Source organism: Phascolarctos cinereus, unplaced genomic scaffold (assembly GCF_003287225.1).
Source record: "Phascolarctos cinereus isolate Bilbo 61053 unplaced genomic scaffold, phaCin_HiC Scaffold_9;HRSCAF=440, whole genome shotgun sequence".
In the NCBI taxonomy this organism is placed as follows: Eukaryota; Metazoa; Chordata; class Mammalia; order Diprotodontia; family Phascolarctidae; genus Phascolarctos; species Phascolarctos cinereus.
The window spans coordinates 191,362,662-191,381,652 of record NW_027556402.1 but is presented as its reverse complement, the minus strand read 5'-3'; the positions used below and the strand labels follow the sequence as shown (position 1 = coordinate 191,381,652).

Genomic DNA, 18,991 nt, shown 5'->3' with positions numbered 1-18,991 from the left:
TGTTCTTCTGGTTCTGCTCATTTCACTCAGCATCAGACCAAACAAGTCTTTCCAGGTTTTTCTGAGGTCAGCTTGTTCATCATTTCTTATAGCACAATAGCACCATTACATTCATACACCACAACTTGTTCAGCCATTCCCCAACTGATGGGCATCCTCTCAATTTCCAATTCTTTGCCACCACAAAAAGAGCTACTATAAATATTTTTGTACATGTAGGTCCTTTTCCCATTTGTATGATCTCTCTGGGATATAGCCCTAGAAGTGCTGTTGCTGGGTCAAAGGTATGCACATTTTTTTAGCCCTTTGGGCATAGTTCCAAATTGCTCTCTAACATGGTTGGATTGTTTTGCAACTCCACCAACAATGCATTAGTGTTCCAATTTTTCTCACATCTTCTCCAACATTTATCATTTTCCTATTTTATCATGTTGGCCAATCTGATAGGTGTGATATAGTACCTCAAGTTATTTTAATTTGCATTTCTCTAATCAATAGTGATTTAGAACATTTTTTCATATAACTATAGATGGCTTTAATTTCTTCATCTGAGAACTGCCTGTTCATATCCTTTGACCATTTATCAATTGGGGAATGATTTGTATTCTTATAAATTTAACTTAATTCTCTATATATTTTAGAAATGAGGCCGTTATCAGATAGACTGGTTGTAAAAATTCTTTCCCAATTTTCTACCTTCCTTCTAATCTTGGTTGCACTGGCTTTCACAAACAATTTAGATTTTTTTAAAAAATGTGTAGAAGATGCAAGCAAGTGCAGATAACAGAGGATGAACATAAGAGCAGAATGATCTTGGAAAAAAATATTGTAACTACTACTAAAATTCAGAATTAGGCTTGTGAAGGAAGGTAAGGACAACAAAAACAAAAAAAAAGTTGCTTGTTAAAGCAATATTGGGAAAATGAGGAGGTTAAAAGAAGGGATTGGTCTTCTGCTTGGGGAGATGAGAAACTGATAACTTATAACAGAGAGAAGACTGAATTGCTCAATTTTTATTTTGCTTCTGTTCTCTCTGCCAAGCAGAAGGATCTTTATATTGGAAAAGACAAAATCTAAGTGATTAAGTGGAAGCTGATACCCAAGGTAACTAACTATTCTTGGCCCTATTCTATTTAACATGTCAGTCCATCACTTGAATAATTTCATTAGATGGCATGCCCACTGTGTGCAGAAAGCACCAAGCAGAGCGCTAAGTCCAGCTCTGCCATTTAGTTGTCACATGACTTGATCAAGTTCCTTCCCCTCTCTGGGTCTGTCTGTCAAATAAGGTTGAACTCACATTGGAGAGAGGAGAGAAAAATAAAGATGAAAAAGAATATAAGAACAAAGAAAGAGAAAAAAATCTGCCCTTATAGGATCTATTTCTTTTTCACTGGGGGAACATGAAACACTGGTATTTTATTATTATTTTTTTTTATTTTTAGGCAATTGGAGTTAGGTGACTTGCCCAAGGTCATACAGCTGGTAAGTGTCAAGTGTTTGGGTCTGGGGTTGGATTTGAACTCAGGTCCTCCTGACTCCAGGACTGGTGCTCTATCCACTGTACCACCTAGCTGCCCCTACTGGTATTTTATCATAACAAGGTTAAATATTCTACAGTATGGCCACGCAGTGCGCAATGGTGGAAAATACATTGGCCTGGCCTTTAAAAACAACTGGGTTCTGGTCCAAGCTCTAGTACTAATAAGCTGTATAGCCTTTGGTAAGTCACTTTTCCTTTCTGCCATCTATTTTCCCATCTGTAAATTGAGATGAGTTGATTTTGATAATCTCCCTCTCATTAAAGTTCTCCTTTGATGCCACAAGGTGGGCAAGGAGTTACCTTAGGTTCTTAAAAAGCTATTTTTTTTGGTGGGAAGGAAATCAAGGTTAGGGTTAAGTGACTTGCCCAGGATCATATAGCTAGTAAGTGTCAAATGACTGAGGACAGATTTGAACTCAGGTACTCCTGACTCCAGAATCAGTGCTCTATCCATTGCACCACTTACCTACCCCTTAAAAGGTAATTTCTATGAAACACAAGTTCTGGATTGTCTACACGAGGCACAAGTACTTACTACTGTGCAGAGCACAGTGTTTAGTCACTGGGACTATGAGCTTGGTGACAGAGTGTGTGTTGGTCTTAAAAAGTTAAGTACATAGAGACTTATCAGATCATTAGGGGACAAATTTTTTTTTGACCACAGAAACCCATGAAAATTCTTAACCAAAGCATTGAAATATTAAGATCTGCACAAATGGGAGCACCCAGACTGATAAAATCATGAATCTTTTAAAGTACTGAAACATAGGGAAACAGTGCTAATTAATAAAAGCTGGAAAGGACACGATGGTCTGGTTGGGGCTCTAGAACTTCTCATTTTCAAAGTACCTCTAAAATTGGTTTGAGACTTCTTAAATTCCCTAACTGTTCACTCACTGTGAATATTCTGAGTGATGCTATGAGGCTGGCAAACGATTCAGGCCACACCAAAATTCAACTGTTTGCACAATGGCAAAGTGTACCAAAGGGCACCTCTTTGAATACTGGCTGATTTACTGGCCTGCTTCATCACAAGTGGCTCTTTTTTGCCTCTAGGATAAAACACAAACACCAACCTCCCATTCAAGCCTTATTTCACATTAGTCCTTTTTAAACACTGGAATACCAAGATCTGCTAGTAATCAACATTTCTGTTTCTGCACCTTCACACAAACTGCCCTCCATGCCCTGATTCTAAACCCTTTTCTTCCTTTCAGAATCCTTATCTTCTTTCTTCTCTTTCTCACCTCTGGTGCCACCTTTTATGGAACCTTCACAGCTCAAAGTATTTTCTTGATCCCTAAATAGTCCCCCAGCACTTTTTCTGAATCTTCCCTTTACCTCCATCATTTCCCACTTCATATGACATTTGCCTGTATATATGTTGTTTTCCCCTCACTTCCAAAGTAGAACACAAACTCCTTGAAGTCTAAAATAATTTCCTTTATTCCTCTTTTTCTTCCCAGGTTTATCATGCTGTTGTTTGTCCTTCATTTTCAAAGAGGACCAATGACATTCTAGGGTAATGTCTTGACTTGCCAGTGAATTGGATTTAAGTAAGGCAGAGTTGCCCAATGTTGTCAGCCTCACTCTTCCAGAGATGTGAAAGTCCAGTGGCAAGATAAAAGTCAAGACAACTGTTGAGGCCCAGGATACAGTGGATGATCTTGGCATCTTCAATATCTGACCAAGCTCTAAATGCTCCACAGTGCCTCCTTCAGCTGCCACAACAAATTGTTCTCATCTGCCCATTTGTCAAGGGGAACTCTTCATAAGCTTGAGGGAGACATCCTCCTAACTCACTGACAGGTTTGATGCTTGTTGGTTACCTTCAACCTGGTTTAGCCTGTCTGCCAAGATGGTTTGGCTCCAAGAAGGTAGAGCAAGGTCTCACTTAGAGCCTTCTACATAGTAGGTACTTAGGTAAAAGGGGCTCCCCTTCTCCCTCCAAGTCACAGGTTATTTAATCTGGAAGCAGCTACTGCACGTCAATGGCTCTTGTCTCCCTCTCTCTGCCTTTTGGAGCTCTCCAAGGAGCAGCCAGGGCAATGTCCATAACCCAACCCAGCTACTTAGAAGAATATTGAATTCATCTCCAGATTCCAAAAAAATTCAGTAGGTACTTACATAAATGGGAAATCACTCAAATGCTGGTGGAGGGTGGGGTAAATGGCTGTGGACACAACACAAGCAAGTTTAAAAAGAAAAGATCTATTTGAACAACCCAAGAAAGAGTCATCTGAAGAAATCTTTTTTGTTGAGGGTGGAGCTGTAGGAACCAGGTATCATAATAACAATGTTAATAATAGCTAACATTTATTATAAGGGAAACACTTACTGTCTTGGAGACTTCAAAGTAACATAAAACTGCTAGCTAAGTTTCTGGTATAATCACTCAAGTTGCTCAAGCAGCTTGGGTCTCTCAAGGGAGACCCAAGATGTTTGCCAATAAGAATACTGACAACAATGAGGACTCAATTTCTGGAATGGACAACAGTGATAACACAGGTGTCCAACCTCAATGAGAAGATAGTTACCAGCTCTTCAGAGCAGGTGGGCACTGTGTGGAGCAGATTTAAGCTTTCTGCCTTTCTGGGACTCCATCCAAAGTAAGATTGTAAATCTGTATATAGGTGTCTGGCCGAACAATAGGACATCAGGATGTGAGATGGTCTCTACACTCTGCGAACTCAGATTTGAGTCACTTACTGTGTTAAGTAAAGCTTGTCTATTTAACTCAACGGTTTAGGTTTTTAACTCGATGCTTAATATGATCAGTGATTGATCTTTGGTGGGGTGGGAGAGAATGAGAAAATGTGTTGGGCTTTATTTGTGCTAAGCACTGGAAATAAAAACAAATTTAAAAAAGAGTCCCTCCCTCAAAGAACTTACATTACAGCTGAGGAAGATACATAAAAGGGAGCCCAAGTTCTTAAGTTCCACTTGGGTAAGTACAATTCATCTTCCTGCTGAAGGCACCCGATGAGAAACTCTCCAGAATCTCTGTGAACTCAAATGAGTCCTTTACTATATAAACAAAACGGTTCTATTTAATTTTACCGTTTTGAAGGTTTATAAGATTCAGTGCTTTATATAATCAGTGCTGTTTTCCAATCCCACACTGCCCTCATCTGGCCTTTGTGTATTGCTATAGTCAGTGACCTCCCAGTCTTTGCTTGTTGAAATCCTTCTCCATCCACCTTTCAAGAAGCTTCCCTTCCGGGATTCTCCCAGCCAGGACTGTTCGCTCCTCCAACTGTCCTGGAGCACATGGTGTAGGCTTCTCCACCATACCCCCATCTACCTTGCAGTACTGAAGTGTATACGTGTGTTTGGCTGTTGAAAAGTGAATTGGCACCCGAATGCTAAATTTTATATCTCTGCTCGGACATTTACTAGCTCCGTGGCCGTGGGCAAGTCATTTGACCTGTTTCTCCATAGGTAAAAGGGGGTGGTGACACGTGCCCTTCCTATCTCATCAAGTTGCTGGGACTGCTGGGTCCCACAGGACTGAGTTGTTGGCGTTTTCTATTTCAGTTTCAAGCGTTTTTCTTCAGTTTCTTCCAAAATACAACTTAAAGGATAGGACTGAATGTCTGCAAAGGTCCTTTCCGGCGACGGCATGGCAGTTATTCCCCCCCAGCAAACCCGCACGTGCAGTGCTCTAGCCGTTCTCTGGCTCTCCCCATTCTCTTTCCCTGCATTGGTTCTCGCTTCGCTTCCGCCCAGACCCGGAAACTCTCCCACCCCCTCCCGTCACCTTTCCCCTCTTTCTCAGCCTAACCACGGGGAATGACTGAGAAGATTCTCGCATTCCGTCGTCAGGCCCCGCCCACAACCGGGCAGCTCCGCCCATAGGACACAAGGACTGGCGAAATGACTTCTGTCCATTAAGGGATGCACAAGATCTAATTGGTTAAAACTGTGGTCGCGGGCCCGAGTGGATGCGCATCTGTCTCGCGCTAGGACGAGATTCCGTGGATGTGAACGTGCGTGCCGTTGCGCGTGCGTAGTATCAGGGGCAAGTCAGGGCTGAGGGGGTGGCCATGGCGGCGCAGTGCTCCGGTTTGGTGCGACGGACTCTCCCGGCGATCGCCCTTTCGCTGCGGTAAGAGGCTGCAGGCTTCTCCATTGAAGGGGAGGACGGGGTCCTCGTCTTCCTGTCACCCTCCTCTCGCGCGCCGTCGTTGGAGACAGGCAGTCTTGGGTGTCTGACTGCGAGGGAAGGGGCCTACCGGGACCGTGAGGGGCTTTGGGAACCGCGGGGCTGGAGTGCCCGGCCTTTCTCCCCAGAGGTGGTAGCGGCTCCGGCTTGGCCCAGGCTTCGTCTGTCCCGTCGCTTCTTCTGCCCTTCCTGGCTCCCTCCAGCGCCAGCACCAGCGCCGAAGACCGCCCCGGGTTTGGGTTCACCCGGGCCCCTTCCTCTTTCTGCCTCCCAGCCCCTCTTCACCCCATCCCTTTGCTTTTCCTAGCCTAGCTCCACGTTCCCCCACCTACACGTCCGATCCCTTCCAACTGTGTGGGTCTCATCCTCTCTCCTGACCCTGAACTTGGGAGAAAAAATACTTCTGGCTATCTCCCCCCCACCCCGGCCAAGTGAAAAAGCACGGGCTCCTTCAACACAGCGGTGTTCTCAGATTGCTTCATAGCACTCTGTCTGGACTTTTTTGCAGCAGCAGCGAGGGTGTAGTGGAAAGAGCACCCGGCTTTTGAAGGTGGAAGCCCTGTGATTGACACTAGCAGTGTGACCCTGGGCAAGTAACTGAAACCTTTGGAGCTACGTTTTCCTCACCTGCAAAATGGGAACAATAGTGCTTGTGTAAGGGGAACAGGATTGTGAGGAAGGTACTTCGTAAATGAGGTGTTATTTTATGTGAGCTTTATCTGTGCATGTTGTATTTCCCCATTTGGCCATAAGCTCCTTGAAGCCAGAAACTTTTATCTCGAATGTAATAGGCATTTAATAATGAACGGAGCTCACATGGTTAATTCAACGAAGTTATTGAATACCAATAGTGTTTACGGCACTGCTAGATGGTAGAGATAAAAAGATGAAATAATCTCAGTCTTCAAGGATCTTAAGTTCCGATGTAGGGTGGGACAGGCAGGATGTTGTGAAATGGAATTTCACCAATAACTGCTCAGTTCTAGGAAAAATACAAAGGTAAATAAGACATGACCCTTGCCGTTGTGTAGCTTCCTGTCCAGTAGAGTAGTAAAATAGTTTCAAATGTAACGAGAACCAGGATCAGAGAGGTCTCCACTCTCACCTGTCTGTTGAAAGGAGTTAGGTTTGTTAGAAAGTTTTGGGTCAACTCTTGTTTCATTCTGAGTATTTTTTTAGAAACACAATCTCAGGGTGCAGCTAGGTGGCGCAATGGGTAGAGCACCGGCACTGAAGTCAGGAGGACCGGAGTTCAAATCCCACCTCAGACCAAACACTTGACACTAGCTGTGTGATCCTGGTCAAGTCACTTAACCCCAGTTGCCTAAAAAAAAAAACCAAACAGACACATACATAATCTCTGCTTCCAGGTACTTCAAGCTTATTCTCTATCCAGACCTGGAAGAGCTGATTCAAATCAACATTGTAACACCTGTTACTCTGCAGAGCTAGTTTCTTGATAAGATACAAAGATCATTAAAATCTTTCCCTAATGTTCCCTAGTGTGGCTTTAAATCTAGTAGGAGAAAATACACATGTACACTGAACATAATTTACCTCATTTAAAATACATTTGAGGAATACAAAGTATTTTTAGATCAACTGAGGCAGATTTCATACCCAGAAATTCTCTGGTACATCTGAAACATCGATTGACACTATTGTAGTGCTGAGTTACTGTTATTTCGTCTGAGGTCACTAAATGGAAGGAAGGAAGGAAGGGAGCTTTTTGAGACAGTTGTGAAAATGCTGAGCTGTGTTAACCTTCACACTGGGAAATCAAGAACACAGATGTTATACTAACAAAGGGGTTTACATCTAGTAACAGTTAAAAGTGCACTATAGTCCAAGGTTCATAAGGGAAAGCACCCTGACCTCTCTCTCCTTGCTAAAAGTTGTTTGCATCTTAGAGTTAGGTTGGTTAGAGGATAGCTTGTTAAATTGACAATTACTGAAAAGCCTACTATGTAGCCAACCCAGGAAGGGCTTGTTCAAATCTATAGTTATTGTACACTTTTCCTGTTCAGTGCTACTGTAGGGGATACAAAGAAATGTAAGGCACTCTTAGCATTTACCATCATGAGGTTCAGTCCATTACATAGACTAAAACTTTACAAAACCATCTTCCACTGCCATGAGTAGTGTTGAATATGTAATGACTAATTTGATGTGAAGAACAGAGTAAGTGAAGCTTGAGTGGAAATGTCTTTTTTAGCAAGTCACATATGGGTTGAGCTAGAAGGTCATTAGGGAAAATCACTGGGAAAATGTGAGCAAACTTTTACTGTAATTTCCCCCTTCTCTGCTCTGAACCCCAAGAGCTCTGAATTTAGTCTTTATACCACAGTTTTTAATATTGTTTCTGCCAGTGATTAGCCTTAAACTGTCTTTAAAAATGTAATCTGGCTCTTAAAATGAAAGAGAATAAATTGCTTGCCTCAGAAGGGAAAACTTAAACCAGTAGGTAGAAGTTAGAGGGAGGCAGATTTCTTTTAACTAATATATAGAAATTAGTTTCTTTTCAATTTGAGTTGCCCCAAAATGGAATGAGGCTGCTCTTGTGAAGTTATGAATAGGACTCTATCATAGAAGTCAGTTGTCTGACCTATGGTTTCAAGTCTTCAAATGCCTGTTGGACATCTCAATATCAACATGTCCAAAACTAAACTCATTATCTTTCCCCTCAAACTGCCCCCTTCAGACTTCCCTATTACTATTGAGGGCACCACCATCCTCCCAGTCACCCAGGCTCAAATCCTAGGTGTTAGCCCCAACTCATTGCTAATCAATCTCTCTCTCTCTCTCTCTCTCTCTCTCTCTCTCTCACACACACCCCTTCCTCCCCCTCATATACAATCTGTTGACAGGACCTATTAATTTCAGATTTCTAACATCTCTCAAATATGGTTCCCGTCATTTTAGGCCCTCATTTCCTCATGCTTTCCCTACAAGTTTTTCACCACACCAGTCCATCCTCTACTCAGCTGCCAAAATTATTTTCCTAAAGTGCAGATCACACACACACACACACCCCCAACTCTTCACCTTTCACACTTCTGCCCCTTCCCCCCATTAAACTCTAGTGGCTATTTGTCACTTCAACCTTAAAATACTGAGTCTTCTAGTATTCAAAGCCCTTCACAACCTAGACCCCACCTATGTTTACATTCTTAGAACTTCCTTCCCCCTACCCCATACTGTTTAATCCAGACACTGGCTTCCCTGCCATTCCTTGAGCCATTCCCTCTATCTCTCAGCTTCAGGCATTTTCTCTGGCTGTCCCTCAGACCTGGACCGCTCTGCTTCCTTCACAAACCAACTTAAATCCCATGTACTACAGGAAGCCATTCCCAATCCTTCTTAATCCTAGAGCCTTCCTTCTGTTGATTATTTCCTGTTTATCCTGTATATAACTTGTTTGTACATATATTTTAGAATGTTGTCTCCCTTATTAGATTATGAGCTCCTCAGGGACAGGGGCTGTCTTCTGCCTTCATATCTCCAGTGCTTTGCATAGTGCCTGGTACAAGGTAGGCACTTAACAAATGCTTACTGACTGATTAGAAGTGTTCAGGTGTTGGTGTGTGACTGTCAGTCAGGGATGTTAGAGAAAAGATTCCTGTGTTAGATGAGACATTGGACTAGAGGACCTAAGGTTCTTTTCCTCTTTGACATTCTATGATTAAATGAAAATTTAATTAATAGTTCAAGACAATAGGACAATATATAATTGCTGATGAATAGTACAGTCAGCCTACTATCATTTATTAAGTGCCAGCTATGTGCCAGGCACTTTGCTAAGCACCTCAGTACTTACACAAAGAAAGGCAAGACAGTCCCTGATCTCAAGGACAGTCTAATGGGGAAAACAATAAGCAAACAATCATGTACAAATAAAATGTATACTAAGAAACCTTGAAGATAAAAGAAGGAAAGTGCTAACTGCAAAAGGAAGGACTTAAACTGAGAATTGAAAGACCAGGAAGGACTTAGAAATGGATAAGAAGGGAGAGCATTCCAGGTGTGGGGGTAAGCCATCAGGAAATGGAATGCCATATGTGAAGAACAGCAAGAAAGCCAATGTCACTGGTTTATAAAGTAGGCTTGGAGGATGTTATAAGCTGTAACAAGACTGGAAAGGTAAGAAAGGGCCCGGTTTTGGAGGGCTTTGTGAGCCTAACAGGATTTCATATTTGATCCAAGAGGCCATAGGGAGCCTCTAGAGCTGATTGAATAAGGGATGACATGGTCAGATTTGCACTTTAGGAAGATCATTTTGGTGGCTAAGTAGAGAACGAATTGGATTATGGAGAGACTTGAGGTAGGGTTAGAATAGCCCGGCATTAGGGGGTGAGTGCCTACCCTGGGTGATTAAATATCCAGGAAAGAAGGGAAACAAAGGAGGGTACTATTTTAGCTCTGAGGGGCAAAGCCATTATCCTATCAAACTGGCATCTAAAGAGGCTTGAACTCATCTTCCTAAGTACAATCTGGCCTTGGATACTTATTAGCTATGTGACTCTGGGCAAGTCACTTAAGCCCGTTTGCCTCAGTTTCCTTATCTGTAAAATGAGTTGGAGAAGAAAAAAGCAAACCACTCCAATATCTTTGCCAAGAAAACCCTAAATGGGGACACAAAGAGTTGGACATGACTGAACAACAACATTGTACTTTTTAAACTAAATTTACAAGTTTAATCATAGCATCTTCTATATATCCAAGAGTTTAACTGTATTTAACTTAAGTAGACAATTTTTTTCCCTCTCATGTTTCTGGCAAATAATATGAATGAAAATTTTTAACAGGTCCACTTTCATTTTCTTTAAAGAGTGAAAATCATTAACATTGTTGAATTTTCTTCAGGACCTCTTCTAGACTCCTCTGTACAGCAGCAAAACAGAAAAATAATGGCCAGAACTTAGAAGATGACTCGAGTCAAAATGAACAGAAGACAGATAGTACCTCTACAGAAAAGACACTAACTGAAGAGAAGGTCAAATTAGAAGAACAGCTGAAAGAAACTTTGGTAAGATATTTGAAGGGCACTTACTGAGTAAGGTAACATAGGCTGTTAGATTTTCATCCTAGTTCTGCTTCTTGCTTTGTGAGATGATTATAATCCTACTGCCAAAAAAAAGAAAAGTATTAATAAAGTATTTTTAAGAAAATGCACAGAAGAGATCAAAAACAAGTTTAGAGGGAAACACAAGGAAGACAGCTTAAGAACCAATTTGTTTAATTGAATATATACTTTTAAAGTATATGTAATGAGATTTAGCCTCATATTTAGTTTCTTTTTTTGTTCTTATGGAAATTTTCATATTTGGTGTTTGCCAAGTTCAGAATAACTATCGTTTCTAAAATTAGAATATTTTCCTGGAGGTCTAGGTTCTAGACATGTTTTTTGCTCTGAGACATTGAACAAGTCTGGATCTTTTGAGAGGGATGGGATAGATCCAGGTGAGCTTTCCTAGCTCCTTGGCATCACACACAAAAAAGAATCTGAAAATGAAATTTGATGCCCATTTGCATCATGAGTTGTTCTGCTGATACTTTTGAGTAGAAAATTTGGAATGTTGTAATCTCCCTGGAGTAATATCCTGTGTTTGTCAGTTAAAGAGTGTGAGTACTTTATTTAATGAGGTTTTGGTTTTCATCCTTGCTTATTCTTTATCCTTTTCCCCTGGGTATGTTTATTTTTTGGTAAAGAAGGATTGGCAGTAGCAGTATTAAAATGTTTTATAGTTTGGCATCTTGTTCCATCCTTAGCTTGAAAGTTCCATCAATTCTTCCATCACTTACTGTCAAAGGAGCAGTGATATAAGGTAGTAATCTACTTTTTTTCTTTATCTTAGGAGAAGTACAAGCGAGCCTTAGCAGATACGGAGAACTTGCGACGGCGAAGCCAGAAATTAGTAGAAGAGGCAAAATTATATGGTGGGTGATCCTCAAAAATACAAAAATTATCACATTTATTCACAAGAGTACACTTGTTGTATAACTTATTTTCCACAGGAATTCTACCCTTTTTTTTTAATGTGAGAAAAAATAATTGGAAAACTTGTAGTTGGGGACACCCAAAGGAAGCAGGTGCTGCATTGAGCAGAATAGGGAAGGGAACAGGGCAAATGCAAGGCAGCACTCCCTGAGGTACATTTACATTGAGTTGGGGAGTGTCTGAGGAGGATTATATACAAAGAGTTTGGTGTTATGGTAAAGTGAAGTATACAACAAAATTAACCTGACACTTAAAGCCTAATTTTTATATAGTAATTATATGTAAATGTTAAGCAATTAGTATTGGATTTAGAGGCTGAGAACCTGGATTCAGCCCTAATTCTGCTTACTGGCCAAATAAATCACTTAACTCTTCTTGACAAGTATAGGTAAATACCCAAGAGAACACATGTATATATTTCATTTCTAGTTAGTGTTGCTATGAAAAAATAATAGGACTAATGTACTTCCTATCTTTGTCATTAAACAAATATACTGCATTGCTGCTAAGTGCAACTGGTAGGAGGGATAGAGCATGTTTTAAAGTTTTGTGGCTTTTAATTAGAGATAAGGGATTACATACATTTACAAAGATAGTAAGATTGACCAAATATGTATAAAATCTCCTTTTTTTTTGCAGTCTTAGAATTTTCTCTATTATTTAGGCTTTAAGAATAATATGAAATTAATTAGTACTTACAGCCTAGAAGATCCCATCAAGCAAATAAATCCTTAATTTCACTTTTCAAACTATGTATTTCTCTCCAGCTATAACAGGAAGTGATGTGTGCTTGTAGTACTACTCATTATCGTACTACTCGGGAGGATCACATGGATCTGTTACCTGACATTTATAATTAGAAGTTACATAATATTTTGTGGTATTGATTTTTTGAGCTTAATGTACCCAAGATTTCAAATGTGTTTGATGTAGGGCTTTAGTCATTAAATCATTACAATCAAACATCAAGTGCTCTAGGGAAGTTTGTCATTGCTAATTCTCTCCTATATTCCTCCTTTGATGCCTCTTCTTACTTAGCATAGACCCTGGTTCTTGAAGGCTTTTCTAATGGAACACAAGCTCTGCTGTGTTTCAGCCAGACCGGAAAGGCTTCAAGCCTGGGGACAATGTGCTCTCAGGACTACCTTCAATAGTTCACAGAAGGAAGGTCTGCACTGGCTGCTTGCAAAACATTTTGTGTACACAGAAACTCGCAGAGGTTGTCTTTATACTGACAATCATATCCTTGAAACACTGGAGTAGGATTATGTTCTGCTACCTTCTGCTTATTTGTTCCAAAGGGAATGTTTTATTGTTTATTTAAGTGGTTTTTTTACCAGCACCTTGCAAGATGCTGTTCAGAGGCCGAGGCAAGGGGCCAATGTGAGGATCCCAGCCTCTTCCCTATGGCTTCACTCTGGGACCTTGAACAAGCATTTAACTTCAGGATCCTTATCGATTAAATGAGGAAATGCTTCTAGGCCCTCACAAGGTTTCTATGAAGAGAATAACAATATTTAAACTTTAATGCATGGTAGGATGAATATGATAGAGTCCTTGTCCTCCAGAAACTCACATAAATACACAAAGAATGCTTTTGATTATGGGCAGGGGCCTTTCTTGGTGTGGGAATTTTTTCTGACAGCACAAATTATGAACACTTTATGCAACAGAGAAAGAGCTCAGTCTGGTATAATTGTAGCTTTGTTTCCTAGCAGAATATTTTATTTTGCATTCTTTATCTAAGACTAGTTTTACTTTAAAGGGAAATTACTGATAATTGGATTGGGGGGTTGTATTTTATTTTAAATAAACCTCACAATTTCCCTTATTTAATCAGTGAATTGTTGATTATTTTCTTGAGTGGGAATCTCTGCATTATGGTTTCTTTTAAGCAAGATGACGTCTGCCAAGAAACAATTGTGTTCTTGAGCTTGGGGGTGCTGTTTGAATTGAAATTCCAGTACCACAAGCATTTGTTAAGCACATACTTAATGCTAGGAACTGTACTTGGTGTTAGAGATGCCAAGACAAAAGTAAAGTCCCTACCCTGGAGGAACCTATGTTCTACCAAGGAAAATAAACTCTACTGCCTCAGGAAGGCAGTACAACATAAATACAAAGTAATGTGGAGCTACTAGAGCACAAACAATTAGAGAGGGTGAAGGAAGGCCTTGGGTTAGGGAGTAGCACTGTGATTGGAGGGCTGGAACACGTAGTGGTGGCCGAGTGCGTGTAGAGAAGGAAAGAGATTTAAGAAGTGTTTGTGTAGATAGACTCATAAACTATTTATGAAGAAGAGGGAAGAATCAAAGATGGTTCCAGGGTTGCTAACCTGGATGACTAAAATATTAGCAGTGAGTACCCTCCACAGAAATAAGGAGGTTTAGAAGGGGTGGGTTTTAAAAGAAAGATAGCTCTGTTTTGAATGTATCAGGTATATACCGTTATGCCATTTGTTGGAAACAATAAACCTGGAATGATAGGAGACAGAATGGGAGTTCAGAAGTAAGTAGGAAGTGACAAAATTCAGTCAAGGAGTATAGATTTTTATTTTGTTTGTTTTTTAGAATGTAACTGGAAAAAAGGAAGGAGAGAGGACAATAGAGTCCAGCGATAGGAAGGTTAGGGCATGTTTGGAAACAGAACAAGAGCCAGAGGATATGGTGAAGTTGAAAATTAGAAAAGGGGATGATTGTGACAGCAGTCTGTTGGAGGAGATAGAGAGTCAGGGTGGAGGAAAAGGTTGCCATGTAGCATTGAGGAATCATTTGAAAATAGATAACAAATTTGTATTGGACCCAATCAGCACTTCTTCCAGAAGTGAGTAGGAGCAGGCAGCCCATGGAGTTAGAATGTTTGGAAATGAACAGATAGGATTTGAAGAAAAGAAAGGGTAAAGTTGAACTGATTGTAAGCATTACATAAGGTTTTTGAAGGGAGGAAAGTGAGACCAGAGCAGCAAGGATGACAGGTTAGGAATGGAGTGAAATGATTGAAGGTAATGTTGAGGATAAAAAGTAGGTTTAGGAATATTGGTAAAATGCTTAGCACATTGCCTCACACATAGCAGATACTCAGCCAGTGCTTATTCCATATGAAGAGTGAGGCACAGGGAGAAATGGAAGGAAATTAGAGTCAGAAGTACTATGTTTTTAGGCTGAAAATGACCCAGTTGAGGGGAGACATTGAAGATGTGTGAGTATGTGGTTTATAGAGCAAAGTCATGGAGGAGAGGGGTACCTTCAGCAAGGAAAAGACAAAATAGAAGGATGAAGAGAAGGGATTTGCCATTAGATGGCCTCAGTCTTCTGTCACTTAAGCTGGAATACACAGTTATGTCATTTGGTGGAACCAATAAATCTAGAATGATAGGATTCAAAACTGGAAGGAACAGCTGAAATGGGGTCTCATACCCTCCTTTTACAGGCCCAGAGAGGGAGGTGAGAATAGCTGGCCTGAGATCACCCAGGTCGGTAAGAATAGAACCAGGGTGCTCAGGTGCCTAGACCAGTGTACTTGCCATCTACTATTACTACCCTTCTGAAAGCAGCTCAGCTATTTTGTGTGGCCTCTGGAATGGATCAGATTTAATTCTTAAGGTATGGCATTGAATTTAAAAGTTGATACAAAGGAAGTTTAGTTATTCCAGTAGGGATTCAACTTTACAGCTAGGATGCATTTGAAAATGTTAAGACCTTTTCTTGAATTCATAAACTCAAAGAAAAATAGTACAGATGTTAAAGACTTCTTTTTCTTCCTCTACCTAGCCAAAAGTTATTTTGTAAGGTAAACTCTAAATTACTTTAGCCCAAGAGTATTAACGGAATAAATGTTTGTTGAATGATTTTTAGTTTGTATCTTCCTTCCACTGACCTAGTCCACAGCCTAGTTCACAAAGGCTTGAGTGGACAGCCTTTCAAAGTCACTGTAGTACTCAGAATTCCATTATTGATAAGCCTTCCTTAACTTGGGTAGCCTAGTCCTTCACTGACAAGCATAGTTGATCACCTGCCAGGTCACTTGAGTTCTTTCCATTTTGGTAGGACCCACTAGTTTGTACTCCTCTGGCATAGCTTTTGTGAAAGTTTGGTCACCTCCATTCTATGCTGAATGGGGGATAATTTCTGGGAAGGAGTAACACATATAAATGAACTGTTACAGATCTACTGTACTTTCTCTTCCAAGTACATTTGTTGTTACATGTTTAAAAATTATCCAGGATTCTAATAATCTGTACTTAGTATTATAGGTGAGAATTGGCAGTACATTACTTAATCATTTTGTCACTTTGATAGCTAGGTGACTAGGGGATAGAGCTCTGGGCCTAGAATCAGGAAGCTTCAGTTTACTCAGATACTTCACTTAACCACTGTTTACCTCAGTTTCCTCAAATGTAAAATGAGGAAAATAACAGCACCTACTTCAAAGGGTCATAGTGCCTGGTATATAGTAGGCACTTAATACATGCTTATTCTCTTATTTTTCTCTTCCCTAATAATCACTTTATTATTTGAACATTTTATTTTTGAAGCCACATGTAAGAAAACTTGAAAGCTACCTGTAATTTGGTGGCTACATGCTGAATTCTATTTTAAATTTTGTATCTATTTGACTTATCTTCCCAATTAAGCTCCTTAAGGGCAGGGATCATGTCACAAAACCTAAACTTATAGTAGGCATTCAGCAAGTATTTAATTTGCTAGCTTTCCCAAAAAAAAAAACCAAACCCTCAGCTAAGTTTCATTTGTATGCCTGCACTTAGCTTCCTGTTTTTAAGACTCAGTATTTCAGAATGTAGTTTTTCTCATTCCTTTAATGGAATTGAAATGGACCAATTTTTTTCCTTTCATTTGTATATCTTATTTTCCAAACTCTTCCTGAAAGTTTTTCTTTTTGAAAATACTCATTGATGCCTTTTGTTTTCACAAACCATTTCTGGGAGTGTGGGGAGAAGGACAAGTGGGAACTTTTCTACCCTCCCCTAAAAGTTTCTTAAGAATTAGTTGTCAGGGGCAGCTAGGTGGCGCAGTGGATAGAGCACCAGCCCTGAAGTCAGGGAGACCTGAGTTCAAATGCGGCCTCAGACTAAACACTTGACATTTACTAGCTTTGTGACCCTGGGCAAGTCACTTAACCCCAATTGCCTTTTAAAAAAGAACGAAAAGGGAAAAAAAGTGTCCATGGACATTTTCCTGTGAATAGTAGAACAGAAAAGAGGATTGTACATGAAACTGCAAGTCTCTGTTTATATATAACTTTTTAAGAAAGTCTATAATAGTTTGATCTGTAACTTTCAAAAACTGTTGTACTTGTCTGCAAAACTTTCTGGCTTCTGTTCTCTTTTCTGTCTCCCTTTTATCTTCCCACGGAAAAGAAAAAGAATAACAAAGCCCTTGTAACAAATATGCATAGTCAAAACAGATTCCCATGTTAGCTATGTCCAGAAATGCATATATTCATCTTGAATCCATCACCTGTCACGAAGTGAGTAACATTCTTGGTTCTCAGGTCTTTCAAAGTTGTTTCTCTTTATAATGTTATTGTATAAATTGATCTCCTGGTTCTGCTCATTTACTTTGACATCATTTCATACAAAGCTTCCTAGATTTCTCTAAAATCAATCCATTTTGTCATATTATGGCATAATAATTTTACATTCATATACCATCATTTGTTTAACTCTTCTTAAATAAATGGTCCCTTCCTTAGTTTCCAGTTCTTTGCCACCATTTTAAAAAGTGTGCTGTACATAAAAAGAGCTTTCCCTCTTTCATTGATCTCCTGGGGATAATAGGCCTCAGTTTAGTAATTTGGGGGACATGATTCCAAATTACTTTCAGGATGGCCAAACCAGATCATAGCTCACTAATGGCATATAAACAGGCCTATTTGCCCACAGCAGCCACAATATACTGTCATTACTTTTTTTGTTATCTTTTCAATCTGTTAGTTGGAAGAACCTCAGGTTTGCTTTATTTTTCTAAATCTCCCTGATTTGGAGCCATATTTAAAATTTTTCATGCTTTTTCACCCCGTATACAAATAAATGTTACCATATGTAGAATCTTATGTCAGTGCCAGAAGGCACCTTCGTAATTATCTAGTTTTTTGCCCCTAACTTTTTAGGCCTAGAGAAGTTGTGGCATCTCAGATTTCTGTAGCAAATCATCCCAGGTAGGAGAAGGAAGATAGGGGAATGCAAGTATTTTGCCCATTGTATAGAGAAAAAAGATACAGTCCTTGTGGTATGACTTGCCAAGTCACACAACTATTAAGTTCCAGAGCCAGGGCTGGATTCCAAGTCCTGTGCCCTTCCAGCTGTATCAAGCTGCTTTAATACTGTTTCTGACAAATTTATCCTTATGTGCATATACAGATAACATTTGTGATTACTGTGTAAAATTATAAAGTTTTGAGTTGATATTAAAAATACAATTGCATTTTTTTTTTTTAGGTATTCAAGGTTTCTGTAAAGATTTATTAGAAGTTGCTGACATTTTGGAAAAGGCAACAGCAAGTGTCCCAAAAGAGGAAATAAAGGAAGAAAACCCACATTTGAAGAACCTGTATGAGGGTCTTGTCATGACTGAAGTCCAGATTCAAAAAGTGTTCAAAAAGCATGGTTTGCTCAAACTAGATCCTGTTGGTGCCAAATTTGATCCCTATGAACATGAAGCCTTGTTCCATACTCCAGTAGAGGGGAAGGAGCCTGGCACCATTGCACTAGTAACCAAAGTTGGGTATAAGCTACATGGGCGAACCTTGAGACCTGCTTTGGTAGGTGTGGTTAAAGAACCGTAGCAGTCTAACTTTCTAACTCTTCCCCACGCTCGAATGTGATACGGCTTATTAAATGGATATTTTCCCCTTCAAACACTTTTCACGTTTTCTCACTCTTCATGGAAGTAACCAGTGGCTCAACAGAAAATTCACCCAGTCTTGAAATTGCATTATTTAATGAACTGAACAATTTGGAAAGTCTGCAAATCGATTTTAGTGTTGTATATTTAAAGAGCAGAGCCTCTGAGGCACTCTTGTACTTGTATAGTATCTTGAATAATGTTTTATCTGTTAATAACCCTGGCTACTTACAAGGTATGTTCAGTGAATAAATCGTCTCCAGGAATTCTGCAGTGTGGCTGGCCAGACAGATTTATGGGTTTTTTTTGTTTTTTTTATTTTTCATCTGGATTTTTTTTTCTTTTGTACTATGAAAAGGTTATGAGAAAAGCTCTTTGAAATTGATAAGATGACTAGATGAAACCAACAGATTTTCTCTCCG

The 18,991-nt window shown here is 39.9% G+C and overlaps 1 protein-coding gene across 1 annotated transcript; it reads left to right on the top strand.

Annotated features, from left to right (window-relative positions):
* The first annotated feature begins 5,520 nt into the window (after positions 1-5,520).
* Positions 5,521-18,835, top strand: GRPEL1 (GrpE like 1, mitochondrial). Its single transcript, XM_020992280.2, has 4 exons — positions 5,521-5,651; positions 10,572-10,734; positions 11,564-11,645; positions 18,164-18,835. Exons 1-4 carry the CDS (start codon positions 5,590-5,592, stop codon positions 18,508-18,510), a joined length of 654 nt encoding a protein of 217 aa, XP_020847939.1. The 5' UTR covers positions 5,521-5,589; the 3' UTR covers positions 18,511-18,835.
* Positions 18,836-18,991: the final 156 nt, after the last annotated feature.